The following is an 18,683-nucleotide window of genomic DNA, read 5'->3' as shown; positions in this document are numbered from 1 at the left end:
TAGAAATATGATCAGAGATAAAAAAACAGGTGGTGAGGTGACTGCACATCATGGTGGGGGGGAGAGAGGGAGAGAGGGATGGAGGGAGGGAGGGAGGGGGGGGAAGAGAGGGAGGGGGGGGGAAGAGCAGGAGGGGGGGAGGAGAGGAAGGAGGGGAGGAGAGCAGGGGGGGGAGAAGAGGGAGGGGAGGAGAGTGGGAGGGGGGGGGGGAGGTGGAGTAAAAAGAGGAAATGCTTGCCAGGTTTGGGTCACATCCAGCACTACAGAGGATTTCCTTACCCTCGAGTAGACAGTGGGGAATATAGTAATATTATTCTTCTTTAGGGCTGGATGAGAAGAAGACAAAATGGAGGTTAAAATGAATAAAACAAAGACGGTAAAGCTATGGCGATGGGGGGGACAGGGTCCTGCTAAAGCATCCCGCACTGGGGCGGGCAGAAGCATTGCGGTCTGGCAAAGCGAGGGAGGGCAGAGGGCGTGGGGGGGAGATTGAGTAGGCCGCTGGCCAATGAACTTACACCAAATCACAAAGGGGCGGGGCTTAATAGACATGGCGAGCTTGAGCCTGTTAACTGGCACAGAGGACGGCGAACCGAAGAGGCAGAAGCTTTTACTGTTTGTTTTAGTTTCCTGTGTTTTTAAAGACTCAAGACTGCTTTGCAGAGAGGCGGACCAGCACGACAGAACAAACCAAAACCCCATTTTAAAACACAGGGTGAACACAGAGTGGTTATGAGTGTTTAGATAACAAGGCGACGACACCTCCACCAAGGCATGCATGCAACCACCCAATGAGCACCCAATAGAAAGCAAAAATGGCAACTAGGTGAGGTGCTTTTCCACTGGCGGCAGTTGGCTTTTGTTAGTCGGCAAGCAGTGAACACAAAACAATCAGGGACTTTCAAAACACCCCCTTCATCGTCTGCTGCGGCACAACACTTCATGCGTCATGTTAGAGATTAGGACCTTGTCACGCCTGCCAAGGCAATGAAAGTCATGTGACAGGAAGGTGACCTATCAGCAGATGGCCGAGCAAAGCACAAGGTAAGAGGTACGAAGGGCAGCAGGGATGCATTGTGGGTAACAACGGCGGAAGGGGGATTTGCATGCGAGACATTAGCAGAACAGCAACAGCGATGTCATCGTAAACAAACAGTGTTCATAGAAACAGGAGTTGAAAAGCATCATATTATATTTATAATATATAATACCAGAGGCGATAGCTCTGCAGAAATCACCGCATTAGTCTTAGAGGCATGTTATTGGTTAAAAGGTGACAGAGGTTAGAATTCATTATCTTCTGTCAGAATGGAGAGATGCTATAAAGTCACTAAATATTGTTATGATATTTATATATCTAGAGCCGTGTTATTCCGTTTATGGTCAGCAGGGGGCGACAAACATCGTATATTTCGACGACTTAAAAACAGTCATCTCATGTCAGTCCGGATAAGGACGGCCTCGAGGTCGTCCCGTGTGACATTTGGGTCTGCTGCGATTCGCTACGATGATAAATATATCTTCGTATATATTTTCACACGTATTTTCACATGCATTAGGAGCTCTAGACTGTTATCCCACCACAATGTCATGCTGAACGGGGAGAAAGACCCACACACATGCAAACACACACAAACACACTCAAACCCACACAAACACTTTCAAAAGCACACAGAATAACACCATCTATCCCCGGTAGTATTCCCGAGACGGGTCGGCTCGGAACACATGCACAGGTTACCGGCGACGGACAGTGAAAGAAAGAGTGTGTTAAGGCGCAAAGGCAAACAAACAAACACACACACACGGAGAGAGAGAACGAGAGAGAGAACGAGCGGTGTGTTCCAGCAACCTTGGGGCGGGAGGAGCGGGAGCGAGCGTTCTACAAGCTTAGTAATGGTACTCGTCACTGAGGGCGGGGTCGCAGAAGAAGCGCGAGCCGCGCTTGGCGGTGCGCGCGGTGAAGGGCACGGTCTTCAGCACTGTGGTGACCGGGAGGGACAGAGGGACAGACAGCCAGAGACACAGGACAGCGTGAGGAGAAGCAGTGGGTTGAGCTGGTTAATGTTCCCCCAAAACAACAGCAACCACAACAACTGCCATCGCCGACTGGTTCACATTGTGGAGCACATCCTGAACTGAAACTGCATTCTAGAAGGGTGTGTGTGTGTGTGTGTGTGTGTGTCTGTGTCTGTGTGTGTATGTGTGTGTGCATCCTAAACTGAAACTGCATTCTAGAAGGGTTTGTGTGTTTTTGTGTGTGTGTGTGTGTGTGTATTTGTGGGTCCGCCCGAGCAGAGGGCAGCTAGAGGGGGAACCAAACTATTGTGTTACTTGTCTATAGTCTTCCTAAGGGGTACACAGTACTGTTTTGAGGTTACTCTTTCTTTAATTGGTTTGAGAACAGCAAAGTGTTAACGGAAAAGCCAAATGTTTACACTCTACTTTTGGGCATTTTCCATTTAATTCTGTAATTAGAACGTGTAGATGTTGAAGATTATATATTATCGTATATACGTATATTTATTGGTCCATGACATTATTGTACTATATATATATTCAACATCTACAGGTTCAACATCTACTGGAACATCAACATGTTCATGTAGATGTTTGAACCAGAACTCTGCAGTTAGGATAGTCAGTGTAACTCAGGTCTAAACTACACTTACAATTTGGTAGTTTTAAGATTGTTGTTCATGTCCAAACCTGTGAATGTACAGCGTGGTCTACCGCACGTACCAAACTAATCCACCAGCAGGTATTAATAGCAACAATTACACAGTTTTAGTTGGCTCAAAACGTGATTTGATTAGCTGCGTCGTAAATGCATGTTTACACATGACAATACGTGTTAAATACAGGCTTTTATTTAGAAATAATAGCAGAATCGTTAAAAAAAAAAAAGCGCTTGCGTATCGTTAGTTGGCTGAGAATCCCCAAGTTATTGCCTGAATGTTGGGCACAAGAGAGGACCTGCATGCATTTATCCCAGAGAGAGAGAGAGAGAGAGAGAGAGAGAGAGAGAGAGAGAGAGAGAGGAGAGAGAGAGAGAGAGAGAGAGAGAGAGAGAGAGAGAGAGAGAGAGAGAGAGAGAGAGAGAGAGAGAGAGAGAGAGAGAGAGAGAGAGAGAGAGAGAGAGAGAGAGAGAGAGAGAGAGAGAGAGAGAGAGAGAGAGAGAGGAGAGAGAGAGAGAGAGAGAGAGAGAGAGAGAGAGAGAGAGAGAGAGAGAGAGAGAGAGAGACCCAGCCAGGAGGCGGGGCCAGGTGAGCGTACCTGTGATAATGTCTTCGATGGTTCCGTCCTTCCCTTCGTAGACATGTCGGCTGTCCTTCACCTGCTTCTTCCGCAGCTCCTGGATCAGCTCCCGCTGTGGATGCTTGCTCTTGGAGGGGGACTGGACACACACACACACACGGCTTTAGAACATCAGTTATGTCCAATAATCCCCTGCAGCGTCAACGCTCATCAGTGAACCTAATCTCCGTCTGTCTGTGTAGGTCTGTGTGTAGGTGTGTGTTTGTGTGTGTGTGTTACTCTCTCTGTCTGTCTGTACCTTCTTGTCCTCCTCCATCATGGCCTCCTGCTCCAACAGCTTCTCCATCAGCATCTGCTCCTGCCTCTTCCTGAACTCGTTGTCCTCGTCCGCTTGCTGTGTACACAACACACAAAATAAACAAACAATGCAATGTCGACGCGTGTGCGCGTGCGCGTACGTGTGTGTGTATGATGATGGTGGGGTTGGCTCACCCTGTAGGCCTTGACGAAGCGTACAAACACGGGGAAGAAGACCGATGGGGGGGTGGTCTTGCTGTTTTCGCCGAAGAACTTTACCGCCTCGTCAAAAGCGTCCTGTCGGAGAAAACAGTAAAACAAAAGAAAAAAGTGTCAATGTCTGCACTCCAACCCTAGCCCCATCACCCTAACCCTAAAACCAAACCCTAACCCTGACACCTAACATCAATCCATAACCCTAAACCATTACCCTAAAACCAAACCCCAAACATTTACCTTAACCCTAAACCAAACCCAAACCCTGTTGAACCCCTACAGCTGCCCCAGACGCCCGCTGCAGTGGGCGATCCAGGATCCCTCACCCAAACCCCAACACTATCCGTTACTCTAACCCAAACCCTAACTCAAACCCTTACCTTATCCCAAACCCTAAATCTTACTCTAACCCTAACCCTAACTCTAACCCTAACCCTAGTGCACCCCACCGCGGCCCCAGCTCACCTGGGCGATCTTGGCGTCCTCCTGCAGCTTGCGGAGCTTGGCCTCGTTGAGGGCGATGAAGTCCTTGAGCATGGTGTTGTGGCCGTGCATGCTGTACTCCCTCTTGGTCAGGTCCATGCCCCGCTGCAGCTCCCGCACGTCCAGCAGCACGTTGTCCAGCGACACTGTACACACACACACACACACACACACACACACACACACACACACACACACACACACACACACACACACACACACACACACACACACACACACACACACACACACACACACACACACACACACACACACACACACACACAATAAGGCAATGGCAACAACATATATGCATATATATATTTTTAAATACGGTTTCAATATATTCCTCGAGGTAAAGAACATTTCTGGGTTATTTTAAGTGCAACATATTTGTCGGGTTGGGGGCCAACAGCACCTCCACAAGTGGGTCACAGCAATGGCGACGTTTTTCTCCTGGAACCTTCTAGAACCTCACCTGCCGCTGCCTTCTCCACGTAGTGGATCTCGTTGTAGAACAGAGACACCTGCTGGTACTTCTCCCGCACCACGTTGGCGATGTAGTGCAGCAGCGTCTGCTTGCGGTCCGTCGACTTGGTGTCCAGCAGCTGAACATAAAACAAACAAAGAGAAATCGGGTTCATGAACATTCACAGTCCCCTAGCGGCCATCTTTGTTCTGATCGCCAGCTGGGTGGGGATAGGAAGTCCCGGAGGAAGGCCCATATAAGGCTTGAATGTGCCGTAGAACACTGGCGGATTCGAAGGGAATGAGGGAGGGACGTACCAAGTCTAAACTCTGTAGTTTGAACCCGTACACGGCTCCTCGCTTGCCACTGTTCATGTAGTTTCCCAGCGCCAAGATGATCTGCAAATAAACATTAATCAATAATCAAACAATCATTGATCTGTTTATCAATCCCAGATGGGACATTTGGGATATGCATGTGTAGATATCAACATCTTGTATCGTCCGCTAGTTTCTGATCTCAAAATCGTCCCTACAGTAGCTTTAACGTCACGCCGCCGGGAGTGTGTTCTCACCTCCAGGATCTTCTTCAGCTTCTGGGACGACTTGATGGACACGGAGGCCGCGATGACGGCATGGAGTTGCTGTGGGTCAGAGAGAAGACAACGTTAAGACTAGATGTAGCGCTCAACTCTCTTTCCCACTCTGATGACCCAAACTAATCACAAACAAATCTTTAAAGACAATACTTTTATAATGCCAGGAGAAAATCTGTTTTACAGCAGCAAGAGCGAGAACACTTACTGACGGAAAACTCATGTTTTTCATGAATTAGTTTGTGGCACAATAACAGCCTCATTCGTTTCCTGCTAGTTCAAACCCTGCGCTGCTTCCTCCTGTACAAACCCCGCTACTACAAAACAAAAGCGTCTTCTCCGCATCTCACCGGCGTGAGCATCTGCACGCTCTCGGTGAAGTTCCCGATGAAGGCCATGATGGTCATCTTTTGCATGAGCCGCTCGATCTTGCTGAAGTGCATCATGAAGCGGTCCTCGTTGGTCAGGCTCTCCAGCGGCTTGCGCTCCTTCTCGAACTGCCGCATGATCTTCACCTCCGTCTCCGTGGGCTGGAAGCGCATCAGGCACTCCACGTAGTCCACGGGCAGCGCGCGCAGGTCGAAGCTGAGGGCGGGAGGGGGACGCAGTGATTAAGGATAGCCAATGTGGTTACCTCTTTAGCCCATGTGGCTCACAGCAAATTCACATCTAGTGTCGTTAAGGAGATGTCTGCATCTTGTTCTAGGGTGCCTACAGATAAGGGCGGACATGGGCGGAGAGAGGGGATTCGAACCCACAACCAGAACTCCACCCCTAACAACTACACCATACTGGTCCTTAAAAAATCTTTCATTTTCAAGAATAGATTTTCTAAATAAATGTTAAAAAAAGAAATATATATATATATGAAGAAAATAATGAAAAGAATTATGTAACCAAATAACATGTAGCTTTAGTGTTCCTGATCACTTACATCAACATTCTTAATCAAAGATAGTTTGATTAAAGTGCACCAACGATAGTCCACACCCAAACAACAATTCCCAAACCATGCATATCACAGGCGTAAAAAAAAAAAGCAGAACTCTTATTTTGAAAGGGCTTACATTTGGATGGACTTGCTGATCTCCTCGGGGGTCTTGCCCACCTTCCGCAGCGTGATGGCCAGGTTCTTGGCCCGGTTGGAGTCCAGCAGGGACACCTTAGTGGGGCCCTTCTGGGACACCTTCTGCTTGCTGGAGATCACGTCCAAGGCCTGCCCCTGGGCCTTGGTCTTGAACATCTCCTCAAACTCGTCCACGTTCAGGTCCTGGAAGGGTACAACAGTCAACCGTTAGTTCTGCTCGTCCCCATCAGCTCCAAGGGACTGCGTCCGTAGTGAGCCTCTAAATATTGTGTATTAAACACGTTTGTTTGGTTAACATCTCTAGCTATTATTCCTGTGAGTAAGGTGTACTTTTAGATTGAACGTCGTCAAATAAATGCAGAGCAGACTGCTAGTTCTACAAGCCCAGTAGGAGGCGCTACCTCCAGTATTCTCTCGTCGTCGATCTCGTTGAAGACGGTGCCGTTGATTTGGTTGGGCTTCAGCGCCACCCAGTTGAACACGGGCATCCTGAACTTTGTCTTGATGGGCTTCTTGATCTTCACGGCTGGGCGGCACAAAGAGAGGTTAGAATTTAGCATTTTGCTCTCTTTACCGGGGGAGACGTCAGCTGCATGCAGACACACACACACTCTCACACACACACACACACACACAAGACACGCACACACACACACACACACACACACACAGACACACACACACACACAAACATGCAGAAGGGGTCTGGTGTTGGAGCTGGTGGTGGTGGAAGATAGAGTGGAGGCACGACATGCATACTGCAATGACCTTCTCTGAGACATTAAATATATATTTGGTATTAATGTAGTTTCAAAATCATCCCAAAGTTCCCCTTAGCTTGACACTTTCCATGTCCCTGCTCTTGGTTCTGAATAAAATCTAGAAACATATCCTCATTAGAGGAGATTCAACTTTTGGAACTTTCGTATCGTACTGACTAACCCTAACCCTAGTTACCAGGGGGTGCTATCTACCTAACCCAGCTAGACGCCAAACTTGGCTTTACACCTAGCCCAGCCAGATGCCTAACCCAGCTAGCTACTTAGCCTAGCTAGATACCTAGCCCAGCTAGATACATAAGCTAGCTAGATACCTAACCTAGAAAGATACCTAGCCAGATACCTAGACCAGCTAGATGCCTAACCAAGCTATATGCCTTATTAAGCTAGATACCTAACACAGGTAGATACGTAACCCAGCTAGATACGTAACCTAGCTCGATACCTAGTTTCTCCAGACATTTGAGAAAAGTCCTGACTGATTGGCACGGCCTCAATGAGGGGTTTATATCAGAGCCAGCAGGGGCTGGAGATAAGGGATGGGAGTGAATGTGGTTGGAATGTGGCAGTCAGGTTTTGACACAACACATTCACAAACGGCCCCAAACACACACACACACACACGCACACACACGCTTATCTATTGCCATCATCGGCCTGCTACAGCAAGTCCTGCGTCTCAGCCTACTAGCACTATCATTTTTAGGTCAACAGTAGCACTTAAGTCTGTGGCTCACAAATACACACAAAGATATACACACAGACTGAAACGGACAAGGACTCCTAGCTACAGGGTCGACCCAGAGAAGAAAATCATGCAGTTTGAAACATGGTATTTTTAGAGATGTTTTAGAAAAAGATGGTTTTGGTCATTTAGTTTTGAAGGCACATGATTCATCCACTTATACATGGTATATTCAATGTGTTTTGGAGTGAAAATACCATTTTCCAAACATAGACAGACAGAGAAGGTGGTCTCGACAGACAGCAGAGAGGGGAGAGTAAGGGGAGGGGTTGAAGACTGAGGCAGACCTACAGAACAGTTTGATGGGTCCCTCTGGAAGCCGGACAAAAAAAAGGTTGAAAGAAATTGAAATAGAAATTATTTGCGGAATGAAAGCAAGCATCTAGAAAAGCCTCTACATGCAAATCCCTCTTAAAGACATGTTCCACTGTGTCTCTGCTAACGGGAAACACTGGTTTTCAAAGTTATTCACAGTTGAAGTTTGGAGCGCATTCCCACGTCTCCGCGGCAGTGGTGATAAAAGCCCCACGTACACATTAACACTCAGGCATGCAGGGCAAAGCCAGAGGGCTCCACAGTGTGTGAATCCTGGCTGACTGTTCTCTTTCTATCACCCGCAACAATCTCAGCACAAACATATTAGCGCCCGAGTCACAGATAGCTGCTCCCCGGTGAGTGAGCGAGACAATGCAGCCTATCACGCGGTCGGACCACTCCGCACAGAGCTCTATCACATCCGGCGCTGTCCTCCACAACCCCCCCGAAACTGGGCCGGTTGGAAGGGCCGAGATAGAGCCGAGATAGGAGCCCTTGTTTGAGATTGTACTGATAAAAACCAACCGAATAAAACCCCCCAAACAATCAGTTCCCGTTTGCCGACTTAAAACATGGTAAAAACTAATCTTGCACCGCCAAGATGTGATCAAACAACCCACACTTCACGCGCAGATGCCTTCATTGTGTGCATTATGACGTCGTTCCATCAGGAGTGTTTTCACAGCTCCAGGTGCGCTCACCTGCGAGGCCGGAGTTCATGATGACGGTGGGCGTTCCGCCGCCTCCCGGGAGTGGAGGGGGAGGCGGGGGAGGTATGGACCCCCCCGACGAGGGGAGGGGAGGAGGAGGAGGTGGGGGAGGAGGGGGAGGTGGCGGTGCTATGAGGGAGTCGACCGGCGAGCTCCCGTTTGGCACTGAGAGAGAGAGATAGAAACAAAACAAGGAGGAGGGAGGGAGGGGGGGGGGGGGAAAGAGAGAGAGAAAGAGAGAAAGAGAGAAAGAGAGAGAGAGAGGAACGAAGGAGAAAGTTAGAACGATATTAGGAAATGTAAAAACAGAAAATGGCAAATCAGAGAAAAGGGCTAACTATTCTTTTAACCTTTCCCTAATTGAATCACTAAATGTAGCTTTAAACACTCTGCGATACATTATAAAAGCTCGGATTTCATACTCCAGTGGGCATCGTTTTACGGAACCACCAGACAGTGACTAATGTCCATTTACAAGATTGCTTTAGAAGCGCTCCCTCCTGCCCTCTAGTGGTCAAAATGGAATGAATGCCGCTTTAACAACATAAACCTACACAAGCCGTTCATCGGAGGAGGTGGCGGAGGAGGAGGAGGGGGAGGTGGCAACGGGGCCAACATCATGTCCCCCGTATAGTTCAGGACCCCGCCTCCTGGTACCCCGCCCCCCTCCACGCCGGGCGGTAGCGTGAGCGCGCCGGTGGGGGCGGTGCCGGCGGCGCCCGGAGCCAGGACGGAGGCGTCCCCGTGGACCTTCTTGTGGCCCTTGAGCGTGCCCTGCTTCTCCAGCTCCTGGATCTTCTTCTCCAGGTTGCCCTGGCGCTGCAGCGTGGCGTCCCGGTCCTTCACCATCTGCCGCAGCGCGTGCACCTGGGAGCTGGCGTCCTTGTACACTTCCTGTTTCCGGGTTCATGGGGCGGGAGGCGGGACAAAGGATGAGGATGAGGATGGTGATAGTGATGTAGGTGGAGAGGATTTTAGGATGATTAAAACAATTAATAAAGTTGATTAATGAAGTGAAAGACTTCTTGTTCATTGAAAGTTAACATCTGGGCAGGTGAGAGTTTCTGGTGAGTTCAGCTCAGAGTTGAGGTCGGGTTGGTGATTGTATACATTTCTAAGACTGGGAGGAGACTGGGAGGAGACTAGGAGGAGACTGGGAAGAGACTATGAGGAGACTATGAGGAGACTATGAGGAGACTGGGGGGAGGCTAGGAGGAGACTAAGAGGAGACTGGGGGGAGACTAGGAGGAGACTGGGGGAGACTAGGAGGAGACTGGGGGGAGACTAGGAGGAGACTGGGAAGAGACTATGAGGAGACTATGAGGAGACTATGAGGAGACTGGGGGGAGACTAGGAGGAGACTGGGGGGAGACTGGGGGGAGACTGGGGGGAGACTGGGGGGAGACTAGGGGGAGACTGGGGGGAGACTAGGAGGAGACTGGGGGGAGACTAGGAGGAGACTAAGAGGAGACTAGGAGGAGACTGGGGGGAGACTGGGGGGAGACTGGGGGGAGACTGGGGGGAGACTAGGAGGAGACTGGGGGGAGACTGGGGGGAGACTGGGGGGAGACTGACCCGGATTACTTCCAGGTCCTTGTTCCGCTGCATCAGCTGCTTCTCCAGCTCCACGATCTTGGACATTGCTTCGTTCTCCGTGTCCTGTAGCTTCTCTGACAACTGTCAGACAGCAACAAGGGAGTCAATGAGTTATATATATATGAAATCCTCGTCGAAATCATTATTATATAATAATAATAGTAAAAAAAGAATAATAATAATAATAATAATAACAATAACAATATATAAATTAAAATACAATTATAAATAAAACCAATTGAGAAAAAAGTAGAAAGACAAAATTCGTGTAGGCAATAAAATATAAAATGTGTGATCTATGAATGCCTCCATTAAAACACATGAAATGCAAATTCCATTTTTTACTATGGAGAACTTAGGAGAACCATAGATGCGGACGAGGGTTCTCACGTGGGACATGTTCTCCTCCAGCTCCTCTACCCGCTCCAGGGCGGCGTTCTTGGTCTCGGCGTCCTCCAGCAGCGCGCCCACGTCGAACACGTTGTCCAGGTACGCCTGGATCTGCACCTGCAGCTTGTCGCTCTCTGTGTGCTTTAGCTTCTGCAGGGAGGAAGCAGACAGACAGACAGACAGACAGGCAGGCAGGCAGGCAGGCAGGCAGGCAGACAGACAGACAGACAGACAGACAGACAGACAGACAGACAGACAGACAGACAGACAGACAGACAGACAGACAGACAGACAGACAGACAGACAGACAGACAGACAGACAGACAGACAGACAGACAGGCAGGCAGGCAGGTAGGCAGGCAGGCAGGCAGGCAGACAGACAGACAGACAGAGAAACACACACACGCAGACAAACACACACACACAGGGACACACACAGAGACACACAGACACGCAAACACACACACACACACACACACACACACACACACACACACACACACACACACACTTTTAGGTTTGGGATGGATATTCTGAGAGTCTTCTGAGAGTCAAACACGTAGGAATCTCATTGGGTCTGGCTTCAGAGAGCTCAGATCATTTAAATAGAGTCGGAGCTGAAGAGAGATCACCTTTAGCTGTCTCTTCAGAAAAGTTTGGTCGTTGATATTGTTTGTGGGTTTATAGCTTAGTGCACATGTTCTTCCATCGTTTCTTCCTATCTGTTTGATAGACCTAGTGGGCTATCGCGGTGGATACACCTTACATCCTTTGAGAACCCGTTCGGCCTGAGTCTGTATATTATCATCTCTTTCTGCACTAGGTTCTTCCGGTCTCCCCCAACTCACGTCGAGGTACTCGTCCAGAAACAGCTTGGTGAAGTCGTACTGCAGGTGGACCCGGAAGTTCATGTCCTCCACCGAGTGGACCACGATGTTGATGAACTGCATACACGCCACCTGGAGGTAGGGGGGGTACACAGCCTTGAGGTAAGCTCGGAAATGGGGGGGGGGGGGGGGGGGGGGGATTTCTTAGGCTGAACGAGGGAACACACCTGATGGATAACTTCACACGCAAATTGAGGTTGAAAAGATTCATAACAAAATAAACAGCAGGGATGAATACATTTGATTAAAATTAATTATTGCTCAACATGTGCATTTAACATATAATCTGTATGCATTATGCAGTACAGACTGTACAGACAGATCCTGGTAGCAGCATGTATGCATACACATATACAAATGAGTACTTCAGCTCTCATATGTGCCATGGGCAGCCAATGGGAAGCTGATGGGCAGCCAATGGGCCTTAGCCACCTAGCGGCCATCTTGGCTTCATCTTGGTTCTAAAAGCAAGCTGGGGGAGCGGGGGGGGGGGAACTGAAAGCATCCACGCTCCGTGAGCCGTTAGGTGAACAGGGCCCATGGCTGACTCCACAAACAGATCAAAGGGATTCTCCTCTGTTGCAACGTCAAATTCTCCTCCTCACTTAGCGCACATAATGAACTTCCTGTGTGAGGGGCTTAGGCCACACACTCCACGGCGTTCTCATGACGCTGAGAACGCCGTGGAGAATGTGTTTGCTCTCGCGCTGGTGTCAAATGACTGGCCGAGCACCAAAGGCCCCTCAGAGTGGACTTGTGACTCGTGGCACACAAGGCCTATTCAAACACAGCATCTGTTGGCCTCTGGCCCACTAAATCAATGACACAGACACACACGCTCACACACACACACACATGCACACGCACTCACACACACACGCACTCACACACAGAGCTGACACCCTTCAGTTGAGAGGCATATCGGGAGGGAGGGTTTTGGGGGTGGGGAGAGGGGGAATGGGGGGGGGATTACGTATAACCGCCACTTTTCACAATCGCAGAGTCTGTCAGTCGTCTCCGCCGGGCTAATTAGCAACAATGAGCTCTGAGATTGATTCAGCACGGAGCCAAGGCGGAAAGAGCCTGGATCAGTCTTGGGCTGATATAGGCTCTGTCACAGAGCTCCAGGCTGATATAGGCTCTGTCACAGAGCTCCAGGCTGATATAGGCTCCGTCACAGAGCTCCAGGCTGATATAGGCTCCGTCACAGAGCTCCAGGCTGATATAGGCTCCGTCACAGAGCTCGAGGCTGATATAGGCTCTGTCATGCAGCCTCAGTTCCAGGCTGATATAGGCTCTGTCATGCAGCCTCAGTTCCAGGCTGATATAGGCTTCACCGGGGGAAGGCTGCTGTCCTGATAGAGGGTTAGGGTTAGGGAAGAGAGGCGCACTGTTCACCCTACCATGAAGTCAATGTTGTTGTCTTCGTTCCTGAAGTGCTCCATTAGCTTCTCGAAGCGCTGCTCCTCCACACACACCTGAGGGGAAAGAACAAACAAAGGGTTCATAATGTTATACTTGTAGATGAAGAGATGCATGTCATGAAGGACCAGGTAGGGGTCAGGGGGCAGCCTACCACAGGTACACTGTGGACACGGGGATCGAACCCAGTAACTTTTGGGCTGGCCGCTTCACTCTCTCTGTGCGATTTACCTGTAATTCATTGGCGGAGTGACCTGCCTCCCCAACATGCAGCACTAGTGCCCGTTTTATGGTCCACTCTTGCCTAAGTGCACTCAGTGCCTCCCCACTGTAATCACACCCGAGTGCCCCGGCCAGTTAGTCTCTAGTGTGGATGCACACACCCGTCTCTCGAGTGCACGTATATTGTTTAATGAAATAGAACACCGTTGACGACCTCACTTCCTGACATCCACCGTTCACCAACCGTACGCAGTTTTTTTTTCCCGTAGGATAAGTCTGGGATTCTCGCCTCTGATTGGTTAGAAGGGCTCTCCTTTAGATCATGTTTTCATCAGTCCTTGGTGTTTGCGGGAGTTTAGGGTTAGGGTTAGGGGTTAACCCTTACCCCAACCATCACCAATCGGAGGAGAGCCCTTCTAACCAATCAGAGGCGAGAACCCCAGACTTATCCTACGAAAAGAAATTCGCCAACCGTACAGGATACACAACCAATACCACATAATTGGTGCATTTTGGGTAGTACGCTTAGGGGCATCGGCCTCACTGTACTTTTTAATTTATACTTAAAGATTATACAGATAAAGGGGCATACACGCGCGTACCCTGGGGTCCTAACAGCGTAGATAACAAAGTACGCGGCGATGGGAAGATTGAGTAGTTCCACCGTAGACGTCCGTTCTCTCTCAACACCAAGGTCTCCTGACTCTCTCCTTCTTTCTCCCCCTCCCTCCCCCCCCCCCCTCCACCCCCTCCTCCCGCCTTCCACCCCATCCTCCCTCCCTCCCTCCCTCCCTCGACACCACTCCCTTTGAAAGAATCGTGACCCATTTTCTTCCTTCTGTCTGTAATTACCATAACTAGTAGGGAGAGGGAGGGAGGGAGAGAGAGGGATAGGGAGAGAGGGAGAGGGAGCGAGAGGGAGAGAGGGAGAGAGAGAGACCTAAATAAATGAGAAGGGGAGGAGGGAGAGGGGAGGGAGTGTGGCTGTGATGCAGAAAAAGTTAACAAAAGTGAAAAAGAGTCAAAGAGAGGAGAAAAAGGGGGGAGAGAGAGAGAAAGAGAGGGAGAACATGAGCGAGAGACCAGAGACTATGTGTGTCAGAGAGCGCTGGGAGGCAGTGGTGAGGAGCAAGGGGAGACGAAAGAAACCCGGGGACAGGAAAGGGGGAGAGAGACAAAGGATATGTATCCAGCGACCTGTGCTGCACACAGGTCAGGACACACACACACACACACACACACAAACACACACACATACAAACACACACACACACATCTGGTTCACACACGCAAGTGTCAAAAGTCACAAAACATGCAGAGAGAGACGACCACAAAGACACAGGGGGAGAAGAGTGGGAAAACAAAATGGATCCAAAGGAAACAAAAGTTCTGCTCTAACGCCAACGCGACCCAGGAGGAGCAAACGAATCATTCAGCGGTCGGACATCATTTCATTAGTTGCCTATTGACCAGGATGGAGCTCTGTGCTACAAAAAAAGGGCTGTGTCAACGGAGTGGCTGTCAAAAGAGAAGGTCACCCAAGATGTCCCTCACAGCACAAAGAAACACACACATTTTTTAGGCAGTTATTCCAACAGGTATTTGGTCAGAGCCGAGGGGGTCTCTTCAACACTGTGTTTGTGTGCGTGTGCGCGTGTGTGTGTGCGCGTGGAATGAGAGAGCGGCAGATCAGAGAGTATGCCTGGCTGCATTCCTCGGTCATGAGTCACCTTTTGAAAATTAAGATGATTGAAATACCTCCCCCCCCTCCCCATGACCCTCTCTCACACACACTCTCTCTCTCTATGTCTCTCCCCCCCCCCCCCCCCCTCCCACACACACACACCTACACACACACACATACGCTCACACTCGCACTCACACTCGCACTCACACGCTCCCTCCCCCGGCCTCCGTGGCCCGTACCTCTTGAAAGTTGTCGAAGGCGGAGAGGATGATTTCGTGGCCCCCCCGGACGAGACACACAGCCGCCAGCAGCTCCAGCACCAGAGCTTTGGTCCTGGGGGGGGGGGGGGGGGGGGGGGGAGAGAGGATAACATGACCACAACACAGTGAGAAGACAAGATGGAGGACACAGTGGCAGATGGAACCATTCACTCTCACTATAGGCATGGTTGTAAGGTGTGAAAACACCAGCATAGAAACGAAACGCAGAAATACTTGGAATAAAGTATTCATCTGCCAGGCCCAAACAATGAGGCTGCCACGGCCAGAGGTTTGTAAATGGGAGGTTGATGCAAATCAGCTGTTATTTGTTTTGTAATCCAAGGGGTTAAACACGCCTGTAAACATTATTGTTGATTGTAATCCTCTGGCAAACAGAGTGGGCTAGTGTGAAAAATGTCAATGGCCGTTTGCGAATATATGCTCGTGATTGTGTGTGTTCCGTTATGCTTGTGTGTGCAGTAGTGCACGTGTAGCCCGTGTGTGTTGTGTATGTGTGCAGTAGTGCATGTGTGCAGTAGCGCATGTGTGTTTGTGTGTGTGCTGTCACACATGAAAGGTGACATGTGCAGTGAGCCTTCAGAAGTGCTTGGGGGGGGAAAAGAAAAAAACTGACCCAGAGGGGAAAACCCTACACACACACACAAAAGAACGAACCCACCCACACAAACACACACACACACACAAAAAAAAACACAAACCCACACACACACTCACACAAACACACTCCCGCCAACTTAAAGCCAAAGGGCGCTTCAGAGGGAGGGCAGCGCGTTGCGTTCCGTCTGCTGGCCGACGTCTCCGTGCGGCAGCTGGCGTCAGCGACGCGCCACGTGCCAGAGCTCTGACCTTCCCGGTCGCCCTGGGCCCCATTGCATTCTGGGCCAGAAACTGAAAAAAAACTAAATCCTACTCTACCCGCTACTCTGGACCAGGGAGTCTGAGGGAGCAGGTGCACCCAGGCTTCACATCAAAAGGCTGCTGCTGCTACTACTGTGTGCGTTTGTGTGTGTGTGTGTCCAGTGAAAGGCTGGCTGACCCCCAGCAGCAGCTTTCCAACGGCCTACCCAGAGGGATAAGTTGGGGTGGCCAGGGGGGGGTTGGGGGGGTAGAAGGGGCTTACCTGGGGTTCTTATTGTTGAGACTCAGAGCAATTTCATTCACAGCGTGTGCGTGCGACATGACCATGTTGAAGCCGTACTGGATGCATGGAAAACACATGGAGGGAGGGGGGGAAAAGAGAGAGAGAGAGAGAGAGAGAGAGAGAGAGAGAGAGAGAGAGAGAGAGAGAGAGAGAGAGAGAGAGAGAGAGAGAGAGAGAGAGAGAGAGAGAGAGAGAGAGAGAGAGAGAGAGAGAGAGAGAGAGAGAGAGAGAGAGAGAGAGAGAGAGAGAGAGAATTGGATAAAAGCAAACAGAATGGGAGACAGAGAGATAGGGAGAAAGTGATAAATAACAAAATCTCAAAAATGAAAGACCTCAATTTACATCACACACACCAGGAGCCGGAACAATGAGGTGTCACAGTAAACGAGACGCGGAACTAATTGGATGCGGGCCCCAAGTAGCGTGCATGTATTAATGAGGGGCCCAGAAGGGCTTGGGAGGAGGAGGGGGGGGGAGGGGGCTCACCTGGTAGTTCATGATGGCTCGCAGGCACATGATGCACACGTGGACATCGTCCTTCCGGCACACCAGCCGCGAGTTCTTCAGGGTCCGCCGGCTGGGGAGCGTGTTCGAACTGCAACACGCCGGAGAAAACGTGTGAATAATAACAATAATATTAATTTATTTATTAATAACAATAAAAATAATGAGTAATGTGTGACTGAAAACGGGGACAACCTGGATATAGAACTCACATAAAAAGGGTTTAAGAAGTCACGGATACAATGAATCAAAACATGAGCTCGTAGACGGAGTGGAGAGACACCACCAGGACGACAGATGTTGTCTGTCAACGGGCCACCCGCACGGCCGCCACAAAGGCGCCATTAAACCAGTAGGCTGCGTCGCGTTCACACACACAAAAGGCTGTATAACCAGCGCGCCATCCCCCCCCCTCCCATGTCGATTGTTTTAAACCCGACGATACTTTGTGATGATAGAACTTAACGACCGGTACAATGGAGCAGCCTCATTAGCATGCAGGGCCCGTGATCTGGGGGCGGCTTTGTTCACTCAAGACCCAAAAGGAGGTAGGGGGGGGGGGGGGGGCTTTTCTTCTACTTCTTCTTCTTCTTCTACTTCCTGCGAGGCTTTCACAATAAAAGCATGAGAGCTGGGGCGGCGGCGGTGGTCTGGGGCCACGGAGCGGAGGAGCAGATCAGGGTGTTGAAGACGGAGCTATTCTGAGAGCCTGGTCACATGGTGCTCCCATCACCAGACGGGCTTCTGGGAAATAAAATAAACCGAACTGAAACTGAAATAGAAAAACTGATTCATCATCCGTGTGGCCCCGTGCCTCTGACTTGGGTCACGGTGTGTGTGCGTCTCTGTCTCTCTCTGTGCCTCTCTGTCTCTCTCTGTGTGTGTGTGTGTGTGCGTGTGCGTGTGTGTGTGCGCGTGCATGTGCGTGTGCGTTTGCGTGTGCGTGTGCGTGTGCGTTACTACCAACCTGTTGGTAGTATAATATAAACCAACAGATTGGCCCGGTTTGAACCAGTCGTGTTGGCAATGAATGAGCATCCAGATGTTCTTACTAACTGAGTACAGAGTTTCGGGACTGTATATTAAATAATAATTGCTACAAACAGATTCTGGATCTTGTAATCGAATCTTGTGTTTGCCGTCATGCCTCCGGGTCAAACAACGCTCCGTGCTTTGTTCAGAAGATTCTGGTTCTCGCCTGATGCGAAACACTTCCTGTCGACCGCTGGGGACAGAAACAGAGCGCAGTCCCAGCAGGTGACCGAAGAAAGAGGCCGTTTTGTGGAGCTAAACCTATCACACGTGGGATAGGTACACCAAACGATAGAGTACCACTATTATCCATCCCAGCAGCATGAGGTTCAGCTGTTGCCTGCATTTCGTGACCCTCTCAACCCCTGGTTCCAACACCCGTTCTCGTAAAACAATGTTAAACACAGTACCTTTACAGTGAGACAGCGACACAACCTTAGAAAACACACACTGACCGGTTCCAACCCGTTCTTGTAAAACTATGGTAAGTACAGTACCTTTACAATGAGACGTACACAACAGCATAAAACACACACTGACTCACACTAGAACTATGGACTACAGGTG

The 18,683-nt window shown here is 49.8% G+C and overlaps 1 protein-coding gene across 4 annotated transcripts in view; it reads right to left on the bottom strand.

Annotated features, from left to right (window-relative positions):
- Positions 1-18,683, bottom strand: part of LOC130373009 (formin-like protein 2) — a 51,260-nt gene that overhangs the window by 3,266 nt on the left and 29,311 nt on the right. The window contains exons 7-26 of one of the 4 annotated variants that reach the window (XM_056579206.1): positions 17,067-17,175; positions 16,560-16,636; positions 15,398-15,491; positions 13,231-13,305; positions 11,789-11,899; positions 10,941-11,090; positions 10,530-10,631; positions 9,509-9,848; positions 8,946-9,119; positions 6,807-6,931; positions 6,386-6,588; positions 5,669-5,903; positions 5,298-5,366; positions 5,041-5,121; positions 4,733-4,862; positions 4,237-4,400; positions 3,751-3,852; positions 3,557-3,652; positions 3,277-3,397; positions 242-326 (exon numbers count right to left, since the gene is read on the bottom strand). In XM_056579206.1, coding sequence (XP_056435181.1) covers positions 242-326; positions 3,277-3,397; positions 3,557-3,652; positions 3,751-3,852; positions 4,237-4,400; positions 4,733-4,862; positions 5,041-5,121; positions 5,298-5,366; positions 5,669-5,903; positions 6,386-6,588; positions 6,807-6,931; positions 8,946-9,119; positions 9,509-9,848; positions 10,530-10,631; positions 10,941-11,090; positions 11,789-11,899; positions 13,231-13,305; positions 15,398-15,491; positions 16,560-16,636; positions 17,067-17,175 — 2,643 coding nt within the window. Of the gene's footprint in view, positions 1-241; positions 327-1,852; positions 1,983-3,276; positions 3,398-3,556; positions 3,653-3,750; positions 3,853-4,236; positions 4,401-4,732; positions 4,863-5,040; positions 5,122-5,297; positions 5,367-5,668; positions 5,904-6,385; positions 6,589-6,806; positions 6,932-8,945; positions 9,120-9,508; positions 9,849-10,529; positions 10,632-10,940; positions 11,091-11,788; positions 11,900-13,230; positions 13,306-15,397; positions 15,492-16,559; positions 16,637-17,066; positions 17,176-18,683 lie in introns of all 4 variants that reach the window. The other 3 variants (XM_056579208.1, XM_056579209.1, XM_056579207.1) reach the window with 3 other exon arrangements.

The sequence above is a fragment of the Gadus chalcogrammus genome, chromosome 20, assembly GCF_026213295.1.
Source record: "Gadus chalcogrammus isolate NIFS_2021 chromosome 20, NIFS_Gcha_1.0, whole genome shotgun sequence".
In the NCBI taxonomy this organism is placed as follows: Eukaryota; Metazoa; Chordata; class Actinopteri; order Gadiformes; family Gadidae; genus Gadus; species Gadus chalcogrammus.
This window is presented reverse-complemented; position numbering and strand designations above follow the sequence as displayed.